Here is an 18,779-nt window from a genome sequence, read left to right on the forward strand (position 1 = left end):
CCACATAGAAGTTGTTCTTCACCGTGTCTACCACCTCTTCCGAAAAGTGTGCTCCGTTGTCCTCAGCAGTTTTTTTCAATGCAAAGTTTGCACAACTTGGTGACGACACGGCGCCGAAAAGATGTACCTTCATGCGGTATTCCACAAGATCTTGCTGCACATCACCATCGGGCCACCACAGAAATCGCAGATAGTCAACATGCTTTTCTGATACCTTGACCTGATGAAACATTGCTTTGATATCCGCCAAAAAGCAACCGGCTCTTGACTGAATCTGATGAGAACTCCAATGAGTGAATTAGTTAGGTCTGGACCTTGTAGCAGCTGGCAGTTAAGTGATGTCCCTTTAAAGACTGCCGCACAGTCAAAGACCACTCTTAAGGTTCCTTTCTTCGAGTGATACACTCCGTGATGAGGGATGTACCAGAGTTTCCCATCATTACGGTTCAGCTGGTCCATTGGTACCCTTTCAGCATAATCACTATTGATCATTTCCGTGAGGAAAGATGTGTATTCACTGCAAAACTTTTCATCCTTATTAAACTTGCGTTTCAAGCTCTGGATACGCTGTTCTGCAATGCACTGATTGTTAGGCATGCTGGTATTCTCCTGCTTGAAAGGTAAGTCCAGACAATAATGTCCATCTGTCATCCTTGCCGAACAATTCATAATATCCATGAACTTTACCTCTTCCCTCGACATTTCCTCCTTGTCCTTGCTGGTTTCTTCATCGAAGTCATGGTTGTATTGTTTGACCAGAAGTTCTTCCAGATTAACAACGGATATTCGATTAACAACCGCTGTAGGAAAGCCTTTGACGATGTCATGGTCCTCTCTATTTAGACCACAAATAACCCATCCTAACAAGGTTTTCGTGGCGAATGTTCCATCCTCTTTGCTGTGGACCACTTCCCAAGGTTCCAATACCTTGGAAGCATTAGCTCCGATGAGTAAGTCAATACCAGAGTCTATTTCAGTTATCTTGATATTCTTCAAATAAGGCCATTACTCCAGGTCTTCCTGTCTAGGAATGCTTAACCGTGAAACAGGAATGGTCGTACTGGTAAGCATGTCTGGTAGTTGAACAAAATTATTGCTGTCCAGACCAGATATTTCCAAACCAGGAATAACACAACTGGTTATAGACTTCTCTTGATTCATGGTATGCAGGGTAAACTTCTTTCTTTGTCCTGAGACCTTCAGCCTTCTTACCAGGCTTTCGGTGCAGAAAGTAACTGAACTTCCACCATCCAAGAAAGCGTACGTTTGCAACACCGTGCTCCCATTGTAGCTCTTTACTTGCACTGGTACGATCGAGAAGATGCAAGTTTCTTCACCGGCCCCGATATGTCCACACATCGGAGAAAGAGGAGTGGCGTCACTCTGGCTCGCTTGGTCCTTGGTTGGTTGCTCAGGTTTCCCTTCTTTGTCCTTCTGTTCAAAATGAAGTATCTCAGGATGGTCTCCTTTGCATACAGCACAAGTCAAACGATTCTTGCAATTTCTGCTCATATGACCTTCTTTCAAATATCCAAAACAAATTCTGTTCTCTTTAACAAATTCTCTTCTCTCCTTCTTTTTGATCTGCCAACACTTCTCCAGTGTGTGACCCCTCATTTTGCAGAACAGACAAGGATCTTGCTGCTTGCTGATAGGTGAGTCAGCTTTCTCTCCTTTAGCTGTCAGGTTCCCTTGGGCCTGCTTTTCCATGGGTTCGGCTGCTATAGCAAAACTGCTTTTCTTCGTCCTCGGCGTCTCTCTTGACTTACCAAAGGTAGGGTTTTTTGCCGGTGCTGGTGTTTTGGCTTCATCAATATTCCCAAAAAGTGGATGCATCAGTATTTCCACTTCTACCTTTATGAAGTCTTCCAAGTCCGGAAATGTAGGCGAACGTTTCTCGTATTTTAGAATTTCATATGACCGAACTCTCCAACCTTCTCTGAGCTTGTAAGGCAGCTTTCGAAGAATGATCAACAGATTGGAATGAACGTTCATTTCATCCATGTATTCAAGCTGCTGCATTGCATTACAACAACCTTTGAGGAATAATGAGAACGCTTGTAAAGCCTTTATATCACCTGGCTTAATAATTGTCCAGGCCAATGCTTTGGATATATAAGCAGCGGCAATCTTCTGCTCGTGGCCAAAATGTTCATCAAGCAATCATCTTGCCTCCTTATAGCTCTGGTCGGGATGCAAATGTTGACAGCTACGAACGAATTCTCTGGCTAGTCCTCTCGTATGTTGTTCCAGAAAATGATAACGATCACTTTCATCGTCCGTCTTCCTTTCTACTCCTCTCTCAAATGCCTTGATAAGAGGTTGATATTGCAATGGATCACCATCATACACAGGAATGTCTCTTACCGGCAGGGTAGAAGAAAGATTTTGTTTAGCCAGAAGTTCGATCGCTAAACTTTGCTTCCGTAATAGCTCACATAAATAACCTTGGTCTCCATCATGACGTTCCGGGGATTTAGTGCGAGCACGTCCCTGCTCAACCCTCGGTTCATGAAATCCTGTCTTCCTTCCTTGATGAGGATGTGGTGTAAAGTGTGCCGTACCACTAGCTTTTACCAATGGTCTCCAAGTTGTTTGCTTTGGTCTAACAACCTGTGGCTCCAATTCAGGCCAGGATTCAGTCCTGGGTGGTTCCCGTCCAACTGGCATCTGACTTCGGACAGCTCCTCGTCCTGAATAAGAACTCATCCTATCGGATATCATCGAGCTGCTTCTTGATCTTGGAGCGCTAAGTACACTTAGTTTTGTCTTGGCTGCTGCCATTTTAGACTCCAGCTCCAATCGTTCTTTCTCTCTTTCTCTCTGAGAGTGATCAGCCATGATCGCATTGAATGGCGGTGCTGGCTCGAAGGGCTGAATGGCCTACTCCTGCACCTATTGTCTATTGTCTTTTCAATTGATCACTCCTCTTCTTGTAATCTAATTGTCTTCTCTTCTGTTCTTCTCCATTTGGCCCTCTAGCTTCTCAATCTCGTGCTTCTGTGCCATGAACACAGCTTGTTCAGCAAGAACAGCCAGTTCCACCTCAGCCTCCTTACGAACAGAAAGTGTTGAAGATGCACGAGATTTGATGCTCACCTTAGAGTCCGAAATATTTGAAGCACTATCTTCAGGTTTGATGGAGTCTGCGTCATCACCACCCTCGGATAAGGCGCCCTCAATATTGGAGGGTACGGCCTCATGACCTTCTTTGCTTAGCCATTCAACAACATCTTGGATAAATCCATCTAAATGTTCGACCACCTGCTGCATCCATTTATCTTGCGCATCCTGGTCTTCTGGTGCTAACTGTAGCTCTCTCAACGCTTCATAGATGCTGTTGATTTCGTCTTTGAAGTCGTTAAGTTGATTCAGATTGAGCTCCACCTCTGACCTCTTTCCTAATTTTATTAGCTCTTTGATGCTTTCTATGATCTTCCCAGCCATCTTATATTTACGTTTCTTCAGCTTCTCATTGTTTTCATAAGCCATGTGCTTGCCAATCTGAGTAAGCTTACTGACCCTTTTGGTCATTTTAGGCCGTGTTCCACTATCGCCACCCTGTGACTGAACATCGGATTTAATTTCAGACATTCTGAAGTTTGTAACATAAGCCAGATGTGCTTTCTTTCTCCTTATCACCTGAATATTTTTTAAACAAGACTGGGTATCCAGGGACTCCCAAGGTCGTTGCTACGCTGTCCGCATTCCAAGCTCTTGATGGTTCGAAAACAGCCTTTGTTTTCCCATACAGTAAAAACAATTTAAAGCGGACTACGATTTCTGCAGATTTTCCCCACAGTCAGTTTTCAAGAGCTAATTCTCTTCAATAATTATTAGAGACAGATATAACGCATCTGCTTTTGGCAATAAATCTCTCACTGGTCAGACAGCTCTCGTAGCCTTCGCCTTCTGCGAAGACAAGCTTTCTGAACTTTCCAAAAAGTCAATTCCAATAAATCGTTCCAGCTTAGGCAGATTTCACGATGAATCACTCCAGTTCAGATAAGACCTCACATTTCGTCTCTAGTGAAGGCAAGTTCTCTGAACTTTCCGAAGGAGTGGATTCAAGCTGATCGCTTCAGCTAAGAAGGAATTTTACGCGATGTAGCGGCCAGTTTCTCGTCTATCTCAATTAGCTCCCAAGCTGCCACTTGCATAGACCGGGTCAGCGATAAGCGTAATAACTCGAACAACTAATAACAGAGATCCTCCCAGACGTTTAAGTCTTCTTTATTTGAAGGTGCAATAAACATATTGGCATATCTCTTGTCATCGACTGGTTATTAATTGCTAGGTAAAATTCCATATCTTACCACAGTCTATGCGATCGTTACGAATTGCCAGATATAACTTCGACACAGTTTGTATTAATCTTCTAGTTAATAAAACTTACAGGCGATTACATCATGGCTGATAAATCTTTTGGCGGAGCTTCTAGCTGACCCTCTGTCAGCACCGCCCAGCTCACACACTATCCCGCACGTACCCAACTGCCCATACTCTGGCTCCGCCCAGCCCCTACGTAAGCATTGCATTAACTCTATAGTGTCCAAACTACAGCAGAATACAAGGTAGTGATATTAATAAGCAAAAATAACTAATAACTGTAAAATGGCTCCTACAATCGGCATACAGCAGGTCCAATGTGTAGGAAGGAACTGCAGATGCTTGTTTAAGATTGATACAAAATGCTGGAGTAACTCAGTGAGACAGGCAGCATCTCTGGAGAGAAGGAATGGATGATGTTTTGGGTCGAGACCCTTCAGACTGATGTCAGGGGAGTGGGTGGTACACAGATAAGGAAGTGTATCATTAAATACCATGCCTACTTAAGCAATTCAAAAGGATGAAGAATAAATATTCTGGAGAAAATGACATTCCCTGACCCCCAGAAATCCTTCCTTTGCCTACAAAGCATTGGTCAGGCTGTACTCTCTGCTGACCTAGATAAATGCAACTCCAAAGCCACTCAGGAAGTCTAATGCCACTCAGGGCACAGCTACTCACTTGATTGACCTCCATCCGTCACCTTAAACATTGAATCCATCCAGTACTGGTGTACCGCGACTCCTGAATATACAAGGTACATATCGGCAACATATGGACATTTCCTTGTCAACTCTCATCAAGCCAATAAACTCCACCATTTCCCACCAGACACATTGATATACCAATGATACCTCAAAGTCAGATGTCATCCTAACTTGGAAATATATCACTGTCATTACTTCATTGGCATGTGGATATTCTGCAGATCCTTACTCAAAGGCACTGAGGATATAACTTTGTCACTTTACCCCACAGTCTACATCTGTTTATGAGGACATGTATTGTTCCAGAGGAAAGCAAATCAATACATGGTACTCCTCCTCATCATTATATCCATATCCCATAAACGAATGAAAAAATCTATTTTAGAAAACTGATAAATATTGAAACACTGGTATGAATGGAAATATGACTATTTGTTGTTCTTTTTTAATTTTCACAGAAATGCACAACTACAGCCAGGCAGTTGAAACTTTCTAAAATCTGTTTTTTACTTGTAAATACATCCTCTGAAATTTGATCACAACAGTGGACACATATTGTGATTTTATTTCTTGAATAGATGAGAACCGATTTAGAGATACAGAACTAAATACAGAACATAGTTGAAGGTAAATAGGTGTATTTCTGTAACGCATAGCTCTCCAACATGCAGCTCAACATTACTTTTAACTTATTCACGATGTACTTGTCTCCTGTCGTCTTGTAGGAAAGTCTTCAGCTCACACCAACAGCTAAATTGATCATTTGGGATAACCTGCATTTATTCTTGATTCATCGTGTCTCTGAACTCTTAAAAACTGTATTATAGCCTACAATGTGGCTGTTTACAAGATGTTGTTTAATATTTAATGCTTTACAGTTAAAAAAGCATAATATCCCAACAACTACCCCTTTTCCTTCCTGAAAAAGAATCCAAATAGATGTCCAAAGGTTCTAGATTTAGTCTGAAATGATATTAACCAAGACTTTGGACTACATTGAGCCACTTTTTTGAACAATACATAGTGTGAATTGCAAATGTGAATCAGTGGTCCTTGCGAGTTGCCACTTTGATCATTTTGAATGATATGTTCCTGATTCAATGTAATCATGTGCCAGTTATCATTATGCCTGTGTGGCCTATCCTCATCCTGTCTGCTGACCCCAGGTGTGCTGACCTTCCCCTGCAAACACATTTTTGTTGGAGAAAACCATAGATTTTCTTCTGAACATTCCCAGCATGGAGAGGTGACTCAATTGTAAATAAAAGTTTATTTGGGGATTTCGACAGGGAAGATGTGACGAGGTTGTTTCCAGTCGATAGATACTTCTGGAATTCACAATGCATTAATTTTTTTCAATCTACTAAAAGAATGTAAAATTTTAAGTGAAAACAATTAAAACAATTAGAAACATTTTAATAAAATCCAACAATGAAAATAAAACTCAAATTGCATGTGAACTCAAATTCACCTTTGCCCCTGCAGGAGGTCCAAATTGGTCTGGTTATTTGGCTGGATTCCCTGATATAATGGTACAACTTGTGCTTCCAGCTGGACTCAAGAGGAGTCCAATGTCAGGGCATGCTGGAAAAAAATAGCAGCCAACATCAACTTTGGCACTTCTGCTTCATCACTTACAGGCACAGAAATCCTAAACTTACCAGAACTTACGCAGGCAATTGCAGGCAGTAAAACTGAGGCAGGCAGTGGAACTGAGGGCATTTGCTGCAAAATTTGTATCTTCACAGTGCCTGATGTACCTCAGCATAATTCCCTCAATATCTGCAAAACATATTGCATACTGAAGGATTTATACATGATCTAACAACAAAAAACTATGCAAAGGACACAAAGTGCTGGAGTAACTCAGCAAGTTAGGCAGCATCCCTGGAGAAAATGGATAGGTGACGTTTCGAGTCATGGATCAAGACCCCTTTTCAGGCTCTATATATGTTTCTACATCATTAAAAAAAAATCTTTATTCTTCAGTTTTAGGCACATTTCCTTGATCATCTGAAATTTCAGAGAACATTGATGATAAATATGAACACAGAGTACGTATTTCAGAGAGCTTTCTATTCCAATTTTCATGCATAATAGATCACACAGGGAATGATTCTTAGAGTTTGGAATGTGGGTCATGTTTGTCAACTGAGGATTTGTCATGAACAAAGTTATTCAACATCTTAGTTTTATGTTCATTTTCAACAGGGCTTCAAGAACTTCAGCTTTTGATCAGACTTTCTTCTAATTTTAAATAATGTACTGTGAATCAGTCTCTGCTCATATATATTTGGAAAAATTGTTTGCAAATTGATGTGACAGCTTCTCCACTTAGGTTACTTTTTAATTATTTCATGTTTGAAATCTTTTAAGAAATACCTGCATTTATTTTGTGCCTGAAGAAAGTATTTTTTGAAGTTTCTCTGTTGCAATACGGGAAGAAAGCATAGATTTTAGAACAAGATACACTTTAAATAATGTATTAGGAATGTTTTGCGCACTTCTGCACTGTTTTTGATGTGCCTAGTTGAATAAGTCAATATTGTAAATAAATTATATTATACCAAACAAATATGATATGGAAGAGAAGAAAATGGCTTTTTAAAAATATAGCGAAATCATTTTGCTAATTGTTATGGTCTTTTGCACTATTTCCTTTAGGTCACGGCGGCAGTCACGTTAGTGCGTCACCAAGTACTGAGAGTTTGCCCACCTCGAGAGATAACACAGCATCCCCTCCACATTCTACTGCTAAAAAGGATTCATTCTTTAGTACAATCTCTCGTTCACGATCACACAGTAAAACAATGGGTGGCCGAAAAGATGTGGTGAGTCCTTTCAGTCAGCTCTCATGTTAAAAGTAAAAACTTGCTCTCATGTTATAAATAAGAACTTGCTGGATCCAAACATCCTCCTTCCATAGATTTCTTTCCAAATCCTTTCATCGTGCTTAGGTTTACTTAAATTCCCTGTTTTTTTCTTGCAGTTTTATGTTCACCTTCAATGCACTTTTATCTCTTTAGCAACAGAAAAGTATTTATTTCTGCCCTTGATACCTTGAACCATATGTTTGCCGAACACCTTTAATGTAATAGAGCTGTTAAATATTTAAGTTCTTGATTAAGGCATCTCCAGTAACTACTGAATTAAACATAATAATTTGTCTAAATATTTTCACTCACAGAGGTGGTGTGAATAGCTTTGTAATTAATCTTTCAGGCCTCAATATTATTCAAGTATATAGTTACCAAGGCAGTCTTATAAATACCCATCTGTTAAAAACTTTTCATGCATGATTGGCATAATTGGTTCATACTGCTACACTAATTTTTAGTTCGTTCATTTGTAATCCAAACTTTGCTGTTTCAGTGATTTCCTTGGAGGTGGCACGGCAGTTAGTGCTGCTGCCTCACAGGTCCATAGGCCGAGATTTGATCCTGATCTCTGGTGATGTCTACATGAAATATGGATGTTCTGTCATGTGAATTTTACCTGGGTGCTCCAGTTTCCTTGCGCATTACAAAGATGTGCTGATTACTTAGTTGGCTACTGTAAATCACTCTTTCGTGTAACTTAATGCCAGCTTATGGGCAAATTTGGGAGAGAATAAGTTGCAGGAAGATAGGGAGAAATTAGAATACTCTCCTGCACACAGGCATGGACCTGATAGATCGAATATCCTCCTTCTATGTCAGTATAAGATAAGGATGATGTTTGAATCATCCCAGTACTGATATAGCTCTTAGCAAAATCATTAGTAACATTCTATGAGAGTCAAGGAAGAGAAAGCTACATGATTATCCTTCTCAACCTGTCTGCAATTACACATAATTGGCTGTGGCCGTTTAGATAAGTTGGGGGGACATATTATACTGTGTATCATACAGTGTAATGAGACAACTTGTTTTTAATTCATTTATTACCCATAGCCGATTTCCCCTTGAGAAAGTGCTGGAGAGTTGCTTTCTTCAACTATTGTATTCCATGTGAAGGATTTTGCTTGGGATTTTTGCACATCACAATATATTTTACACATTAGAATGGTGTATTTTGCTGTGAGTGGTGATGTTCCTTTTATGCCTCCAACCCCTGTCCCAGATAGTGTCAGAGGTTTAGGTGCAGTAACGCACATCACAGATTACACGTAGAGCCGTATGGTTCATCAGTGGGGTGGTGGTTGGTCACATTTAAGGGAACGGAGTATCAGTCAAGCAGGCTACCTTGTCATGAATACATTTGAGGATCTTAAATATTGCGAGGGCTAAGGCTGGCCAATGCACATCTAAATTAAGCCTTTGAATGATGGAAAGGCTGTGGGAAATTCCATCTTACCGAGTTAAATCACACCACAGAATTTCCAGCATCAGACCTGCCCGTGTAACCATAGTAATTTTGTGGGTGGTCTGTTCTGGCGAAGGGTCTCTGACCTGTCTCTTCTCACAGGTGTGCTCTGAGTATTTACAGCATTTTCTGTTTTTGTTGTGGCTGGTCCAGCTCTTTCATCGTGACACCATGAATGCCAATGATTGAGCACTTGACAATGACCATTCTGTGAACTTTCAAAGCTAGACTTTGCTTGTGGAAATCTTTTTGCTTTTGGAAATCATTGCAAGGCACTTTTCTATTGATTGATTGAAAGATATAGTATGGAAACAAGCCCTTCAGCCCACCATGCGCACACCGACCATCGAGCACCCGTTCACACTAGTTCTATGCAATCTCCCTTTTGCATCCATTCCCGGCACAGCAGTAGTAATTTAAAGAGATCAATCAACCTGCAAACCAGCATGACTTTGGGATGTGAGAGCACCTGGAGGAAACCCACGTGGTCACAGAGAGAATGTGCGAACTCCACACAGACAAGACCCGAGGTCAGGAACAAATCTGGGACTGCTGTGCCACATAGCAGCCCGTGCTTGAGCATTGATAGGTTTTACTTTGTGATGATACAGTTTAATTGACTGAGAAATTATGAATCTTACCTCTTAAACTTAAGATGGAAGGAAGGTCACAGGAAAGGAGAGAGGAAGGAGACAGAATTGGCCACTTCTGAATACCAATGGAGAAAGCAAGTTTACTTAAATTGGAGTATTTGATATTGTACTTGTTAGACCATAATCTGTGCAGATAGATGATGGGGTGCTGTTCCCCAAACTTGCATTTAACTTGTTTGTAACAGTGCAGTAGGCCACAGGAATTATGTGGGTGTAGGACAGACAGTTGAGGTGCAGGCAACAGGAAGCTCAACGTCACTCTGTAGATTGATTGCAGCTGCCCTGCCAATATGCATTTGTTTTCTCCAATATAGAGGAGACCACATTATGATCTGCAAATGCAATACAGTGGATTAGAAGAAGTGCAAGTGAATTACTGCATCACCGGGAAGTATTATTGGGTTGGGCGGTGGTGCAGCGGTAGAGTTGCTGCCTTACAGTGCTTGGTGGTGCAGTGCCAGAGACCCGGATTCGATCCCGACTACGGGTACTGTCTGTACAGAGTATGTACGTTCTCCCCGTGACTGCGTGGATTTTCTCTGTGATCTTCGGTTTCCTCCCGCACTCCACCCACCAATGACATAAGGCTGATTTACAGGGTCGGTAGTTCTCAGGCTTTTCCTTGCAGCCTTTCTTAAACAGAGGCACAACTTTAGCCATGCTCCAGTCTTCCTCATCCGCGGCTATCGTTAATATAAATATTTCTGCAATTTCCCTGGTTTCCCACAATGTCCAATAGGTTCCCAAGGATTTACCTACTTTAGTGCATTTGTAAGACCTCCAGCATCTCCTCTTCTGTCATGCGAACTCTCTCAAGACATCACTCAACGTTCCCGAGTTCTCAAGCATCCATGTCTTTCTCCACAGTATAAACAGAAGAGTTATATTTTTTTGGCACCTTGCCCATCTCTTGAGCCTCAACAACAGACAATCTCATTCATTATTAAGGGGCCCTGTTCTCTCCTTTGTCCTTAATATACTTGTGGAATCTTTTTGGATTCTCCTTTACCTTATCTGCCAAACCTTTCTCATGCTCCCACATAGACCTTGCACAGAGGCTGGGAATACGAAGTAGCCATCATGTGCATCAGATGCAATCGATGCACATTGTATGGATTCTAATCCCTACTCCTCTTTATTACAACCATCATCTTTTATTCCCAGAATGTTAAAATAGAAATGTAATAAAATGGAACTGCAGATGCTGTGTAGGAATGAGCTGCAGATGCTGGTTTACGCCGAAGATAGACTCAAGATGCTGGAGCAACTCAGCGGGTCAGGCAGCATTTCTGGAAAAAAGGAAGGGGTGACATTTCGGGACGAGACCCTTCTTCAGACTTAGAGTCAGGGGAGAGAGAAACTAGAGGTATGAAAAGGTTCAGAACAAATCAGAGCTGGCAATGATGGCCAAGGAGCCCACAATGGTCCATTGTCGGCTGTGGAGGAGGTTATAACGGAGGGATACGAACAATAAAACTGGAGTGGGATGAAATGAGAGGGAATGCAAGGGCTACTTAACATTAGAGAAATCAAATTCACACTGCCTTGTTGTAAGCTGCCCAAGCAAAATATGAGGTTCTGTTCCTCCAATTTATGTGTGGCCTCACTCTGACAGTGGAGGAGGCCCAGGACAGAAAGCTCAGTATGGGAGGGAGGGTGAAAATGTTTGGCAACTAGGAGATCACGTAGGCCAAGGCGGACTGAGCATATGTGTTCAGTGAAACGATCGCCTAGTCTGCACTTGGTCTCGCCGATATATAGGAATCCACACTGAGAAAAACGGATACAGTAGATGGGGTTGCAAAAGGTGCATGAACTTCTGCCTCATCTGAAAGGACTGTCGGGGTCCCTGGATGGACTCGAGGGAGGAGGTATGGACAGGTGTTGCATCTCCTGTGGATGCAGAGGAAATTACCCGGGGGAGGGGTGGGAAAGGATGAGTGAACCAGGTAGTTGCGGAGGGAACGTTCTCTGTGGAAAGCAGAAAGGGGTGGAGATGGAACGATATGACTAGTGGTGGGATCGAATTGGAGGTGGCGAATATGTCAGAGGATTATGTGCTGTACGTGATGGCTGATGGGGTGAAAGATGAGGACTAGGGGAACTCTGTCCCTGTTGCGACTGGGGGGAGAGGGAGCAAGAGCGGAACTACAGGATATCTCAGACACGTGTGACGGCCTCATCTATGATGGAAGAGGGGAACCCCCATTCCCTAAAGAATAAGGACATCACAGATGTCCTGGTATGGATGCTGGTTTATACCAAAGATAGACACAAAATGCTGGAGTAACTCATCTCTGAAGAAAATGATAGGTGATGTTCCGAGTGTGGATTGAGTTACTCCAGCATTTTATGTTAAATAGAAACTATGTTGATAACAATTAAAGAAAAGGAAAAAATAATACAAATAAGAAAAATAATTTTGGTGAAGGGTGAAGAATTATAGTTGTTACACTTCCCTTTCCAGCATTGGAACACAAATCAGCCTTGTCTTCAGATGTAGACATTGACATAAAGCAATGTCATTCCCCAATACACTAAATCATAAGTTACAGGCTTGGCATCGACACAAATCTAGCAGTATGTTGCGGAAGCTGTTTCCATTTGTTTCTGGTTGTGTGTTCTGCTTTCCCTCAGCTGGCTTTCTACTCAGCGATCAAAGGTCAACATCTGAGTTCCAGTCCTGAATGAAGAAGAGCAAAATGTGATCATAAGCCAAAAGCTGTTTCTCATTGTTTGAAAGCTGCTCATATGTCTGTGAGTGAATATGGTGTATAAAGGTCTGCTCCACTGAGAACATAATCCACATTTGTATTCGGTGGTTGAATCTGTAGGAAAATTGCTTGTTGTAAGTGGTCACCCTATGTTTGACCAGCTTAAGACCAATCAGTAGGTTCAAAACCTTACTTGTGAAGAAATATGAAGCACGTAGGGAGCTTTTAGTTTCCTTACATAGATTTGTTAACGCCAATAATGGCATTAAACAGGCCAATTTTCATTCGTATTTCTCATAATGTTGGTGGAACCAAGGTAAGGGCAGCACCGTGGTACAGCGGTAGAGTTGCTGCCTTCCAGCACCAGAGACTTGGATTCGATTCTGACCACGGGTGCTGTCTGTACAGAGTTCGTACATTCTCACTGTGACAGCATAGGTTTTCTCCTGGTGCTCCTGTTTCCTCCCGCACTCCATAGACTTGTAGGTTTGTAAGTTAATTGGCTAAATAAGTTGTAAAATTGTCCCTAGTGTGTAGATTATTGTTAGTGTACGGAGTGATCGGTGTGGCACAGCCTTGGTGAGCCAAAGGGTCTGTTTCGGTGCTGTATCTCTAAAGTCACCTTCTCACTTCTATCCTAAATGGATACTCTGTTTTCCAGTTACCCTCCCCATCCTGTCAATCAACCTCAGTATTTTATGTTTCAGTAAATTCCCCTTATTTTTTTAAAAACTCCAATGAGCATAAAATTAACCTGCTCATCATCACTTCAAAGATCAACCTCGTCATCCCATGAATCAACCAAGTGAACCATCTCTACTGCCTCAATGTAAATACATCCAACCTTAATTATGAAGATCAAAACCCTATGCAGTACTCCAGGTGCAGTCTCAGCAGCATTGTGCAAATCTGCATTACATTGCCTTCTATTATACTACATATCCCTTGAAAGAGGGGGCAATTTACATTACCCCTCCTAATAACCTCTTCTACCTGCACGCCAACTCTGTGTTTTATGCACTTGGATTTCCAGATCACTTTGTACAGCAACATTTTGTAGTCTCATTACATCTAAATAATAATTTGTTCTTTTATTCTTCCTTCCACAGTGGATAATCTTACATTTTCCCACAGCATACTTCATCTGCCAGCTTCTTGTGCACTCAATAAGTCGATCAATATTCTTTTGTAGGCTTGTTGTTCCCACCTCACAATTTGGTTACCTATCTATGTTTATATCACCAACAAATTTCCCAACAATGGATACCATCCTTAATTTCCCATGTCCTTCATTAGTCAATGATGGTAAATCCTTGTTATGGAACCTAACTTCCCCACTGCGCTGCGATTTTGTTCTTATTTATTAAATACTTCATTAAATGTCTGCCAATTGACGTACCATCTGATTGTGTTTTTGCATTTCACTTTGGGCAACTCTATCTTCATACCATTGTAATTGAGCACTATCTTCACACCCAGGTTTCTCACCCTCACACAGAAATTGAAATTTTTACTATGCTCAGATTACTCATTCCTTGGGGATCCATCACTGTGAGGTCATTAATTAATCAGGTCCCTGGTTGGTATCTTAATGTGTTGCTCTAGGAAATCATTGCAGATATATTCTGTGCATTTGTCCTCAACGCTACATATGCCTGGTTGATTTGTCCCCACTACGTGTTGAATAAAATCACCTGCAATTATTGGAGCATCTTCCTTTTCTACAAGCTGTTGTTTCTTGATTGATACTCTTTCCTACAGTATAGCTCCTGTAGAAGAGACCTATATAATTGCACCAGTGAGATCTTCCCCTTTTTATTATTTTCATCCAAATTGATTCTACATCTTCAGATTCTGAGCCAGTATTATGCCTCAACACAGCCATGGCCTCTTTGGTGTTTAATACCCTATTACCTTTTCCTTTCTAACTAGCCTTCCAAAATGTAAAATAACCCTGAATATTTCATTTCCAGATATACTCATTTATTTCTGCCCATGCCATCAACTTGTCTATCTTGCATTCATATAATGAGACTTTGATTTTATCTTAGCATTTGTCCTTGCTCTGACACAATATGATGGTGCTTGTGCATCCTTGTTATGGAAGTTATGTTAAGTTATGTTATGTTATGTTGTGCACATAGAGTGTTACAGTGGGGAAACAGACCCTTCAGACCAACTTGCCCACACCGGCCAACACGTCCCAGCTACATTTTTGAAGAAGGGTCTCGACCCGAAATGTCACCCATTCCTTCTCTCCAGAGATGCTGCCTGTCCCGCTGAATTACTCCAGCATTTTGTGTCTACCTCCCAGCTATACTAGTCCCACCTGCCTGAGCTTGGTCCAAATCCCCCCAAACATGTCCTATCCATGTACCTGTCTAATTGTTTCTTAAATGTTGGGATAGTTCCAGCCTCAACTACCTCCTCTGGCAGCTCAATTCCATACACCCACCACCCTTTGTGTGAGTGAGAAAATTACCCCACAGATTCCTATTAAATCTTTTCCCCTTCACCTTGACCCTATGTCCCCTGATCCTTGGTTCCCCTACTCTAGGCAAGAGACTCTGGGCATCTACCCGATCTATTCCTCATGATTTTTATACACCTCTATAAGATTACCACTCATCCTCTTGCGATGTAAGGAATAGAGACCCAGCCTATTCAACCTCTCCCCTCTAGTCCTGGCAACATCCTCGTAAATCTTCGCTGAACCCTTTCAAGCTTGAGAATATCTTTCCATAACATGGTGCCCAGAACTGAACATAATATTCTAAATGCGGTCTCACCAACATCTTATACAACTGCAACAAGACCTCCCAACGTCTATACTCAATACTCTGACTGATGAAGCACAATGTGCCAAAAGCCTTTTTGACCACCTTATCTACCTGCGACTCGACCTTCAAGGAACCATGCACCTGCACTCCTAGATCCCTCTGCTCTACAATACTCCCCAGTGGCCTACCATTTAATGTGTAGTTCCTGCCCTTGTTAGACATCCCAAAATACAACACCTCACACTTCTCTGTATTAAATTCCATCAACCATTCCTCGGCCCACCTGGCCAATCGATCCAGATCCTGCTGCAATCTTTCACAACCATCTTCACTATCTGCAAAACCACTCACTTTTGTATCATCAGCAAACTTGCTAATCTTGCCCTGTATGTTCTCATCCAAATCAATGATGTAGATGACAAACAGTAATGGGCCCAGCACTGAACCCTGAGGCACACCACTAGTCACAGGCCTCCAGTCCAAGAAGCAACCTTCCACCATCACCCTCTGCTTCCTTCCATGGAGCCAATTTGCTATCCATTCAACCTATCTCTCGTTTGATCCCATGCGATCTAACCTTTCAGAGCAGCCTACCATGCGGAACCTTGTTGAATGCCTTACTGAAATCCATGTATACAGCTCTGTCCTCATCGACCTTTTTGGTCACGTCTTCAAAAAAATCAATCAGATTTGTGAGACATGACCTCCCACGTACAAAACCATGCTGACTATCCCTAATCAGCCATTCCCCATCCAAATGCCTGTGTAACCTATCCCTCAGAATACTCTCTAGTAACCTTCCAACTACAGATGTTAGGCTCACCGGCCTATAGTTCCCAGCATTTTCCCTGCAGCCCTTCTTGAAAAGAGGTACAACATTTGCCACCCTCCAGTCTTCCGGCACCTCTCCTGTATTTAAAGACGACTAGTAAATTTCAACCAGGGCTCCCGCAATTTCCTCTCTGGTTTCCAACAATGTCCTCGGATATATCTGATCAGGCCCTGGAGATTTGTACCTTCAGTACCTCTTCGACGGTAACAATGACTGCTCTCAAGACACTTCCATTGACTGCCCCAAGTTCCTCTGTCCTGTCTTTCTCCTCGGTAAATACAGAGGAGAAATACTCATTGAGGACTTTGCCCATCTCCTATGGCTCCACACAGAGGTGACCACTTTGATTCCTGAGAGGTCCCACTCTCTCTCTAGTTACCCTTTTCACCCTTATGTATTTATAGCCAGAGCTATCTCCTCGTCTCTCTTTGCCCTTCTGATCTCCTTTTTCAGTTTACTCCTTAGTTCCCAAAACTCCTCCAGGGATGCACTTGATCACAGCTGCCCATACCTGTCCCATGCATCCTTCTTGTTTTTGACCAATGCCTCAATTTTCCTCGTCAGCCAGGGTTCCTTACGTTTGCCTGCTTTGCCCTTCACTCAAACGGGGAAGTACATATCCTGAGCTTTTGTCAGTACACTTTTAAAAACATCCCACTTGGCTGATGTTCCTTTCCTCTCAAATAACCTGCTCCAGCGAGACCTTCTCTCATACCCCTAAAGTTGGCCTTACCCCAGTTAAGCATTTTAACATGTGGGCCCTCTCTATCCCTATCCATAACTATCATAAACCTGATCGAACTGTGGTCACTGTCCCAAAATGCTCCTCCACAAACATTTCATTAACTTGCCCTTCCCAATTGCCCAATACTAGATCCATTGTTGCCCTCTCATGTGTAGGGGTCTAGACATACTGCTTGAGAAAACTCTCCTGAACACTTTTGAGGAATTGTACCCCATTTAAACCCTTCACACTATGATTTTCCCAGTCAATATTGGGAAAGTTAAAATCCCCTACTACAACAACCTTATTGGACCTGCAGCTGTCTGCAATCTCCTGGCATATTTGTTCTTCTAATTTTCGTTGACTATTCAGGGGTCTGTAGTACACCCCCAACAAGGTGATCATCCATTTCTTATTCCTCACAATGTAGCCTCACTAGACGAACCATCTGTAATGTCATCTCCCTACCACTGCCGTGACATCCTCCTTAACCAACAGTGCAACCCTCCACCCCCCCCCCCCCCCTCCTCTTTTTCCCTCGCCCTTGTCTCCTGAAGCTCCTGTACCCTGGAACATTGAGCTGCTAGTCCTGCCCTTCCATTAACCAGGTTTCAGTCATGGCTACAATGTCCCAGTCACTCGTACCTATCCATGCCCTAAGCTCATCTGCCTTACCCGTCAGGACCCTTGCATTAAAATACATGCAGTTTAAGCCAACCCTCCTTCCTCGCTCTCCACCTTTCACCTGCCTATTCTGTCCACTAACCTTTCCCTCACCACCATACCAACTTCTAACCTCTCACCTGCCTCTGTCCTGTATGAGATCCCACCCCCTGCCAATCTAGTTTAAACCCTCCCGTGTAGCATTAGCAAACCTTCCCACAAGGATGTTGGTCCCCCTCCAGTTAAGGTGTAGCCTGTCCCTTTTTTACAGGTCACCCCTGTCCCGGAAGAGATCCAGTAATCTAAATCCCTGCCCCCTGCACCAACTCCTCAGCCACACATTCATTTCCTCTATCTTCCTGTTCTTACCTTCACTAGCACGAGGTACTGGAAGCAATCCTGAGATCACTACCCTGCAGATCTTGCTTTTCAGTCTTTTACCTAGTTCCCTAAACTCGTGTTGCAGAACCTCCTTCCTCTTCCTACTTTTCTCATTTGTGCCAACATGCACAACAACCTCCGGCTGCTCCTTGTCACTCTTGAGGATGCAGCACCTCCGAGACGTCCTGAACCCTGGCACCAGGAAGGCAGCACATCATCCTGGAGTTTTGCCTGTGGCGGCAGAATCTCCTGTCCACACCTCTGACTGTCGAGTCCCCCACCACTATGGCTCTGCCTGACGTCACTCTTCCCTGTTGAGCATCAGCGCCAGGGTTGGACTGGCTGCCACTCAATCTTGCCGTGTCGTCCGCCCCAACAGCTCCCAAGAGGGTTTACCTGTTTTTCAATAGGTACAGCCACCGAGGGCTCCTGCACTCCATGTTTACTTCTCTTCCTCGTCGTCGCCCACCTTCGCTCTTCTTGTATCCTCGGTGTGACAACCTCACTGTAGGTCTTGTCCAGCAAACTCTTGTTTTCCCGGATGGCCCTGAGATCATCCAGCTGCTGCTCCAGTTCCCCAACACGTTCATTCAGGAGCTGCACCTGGACACAATTTCCGCAGGCATTGTTGTCAGAAGCACCAGCAGTGTCC

At 42.7% G+C, this 18,779-nt stretch overlaps 1 protein-coding gene across 1 annotated transcript in view; it reads left to right on the top strand.

Moving 5' to 3' along the window:
* Window positions 1–18,779, top strand: part of tbc1d5 (TBC1 domain family, member 5) — a 331,916-nt gene that overhangs the window by 275,709 nt on the left and 37,428 nt on the right. Inside the window, exon 21 of the mRNA XM_078418008.1 lies at window positions 7,701–7,867. Coding sequence (XP_078274134.1) covers window positions 7,701–7,867 — 167 coding nt within the window. The remainder of the gene's footprint in view (window positions 1–7,700; window positions 7,868–18,779) is intronic.

This window comes from Rhinoraja longicauda, chromosome 2 (genome assembly GCF_053455715.1).
Source record: "Rhinoraja longicauda isolate Sanriku21f chromosome 2, sRhiLon1.1, whole genome shotgun sequence".
Classification (NCBI taxonomy): Eukaryota; Metazoa; Chordata; class Chondrichthyes; order Rajiformes; family Arhynchobatidae; genus Rhinoraja; species Rhinoraja longicauda.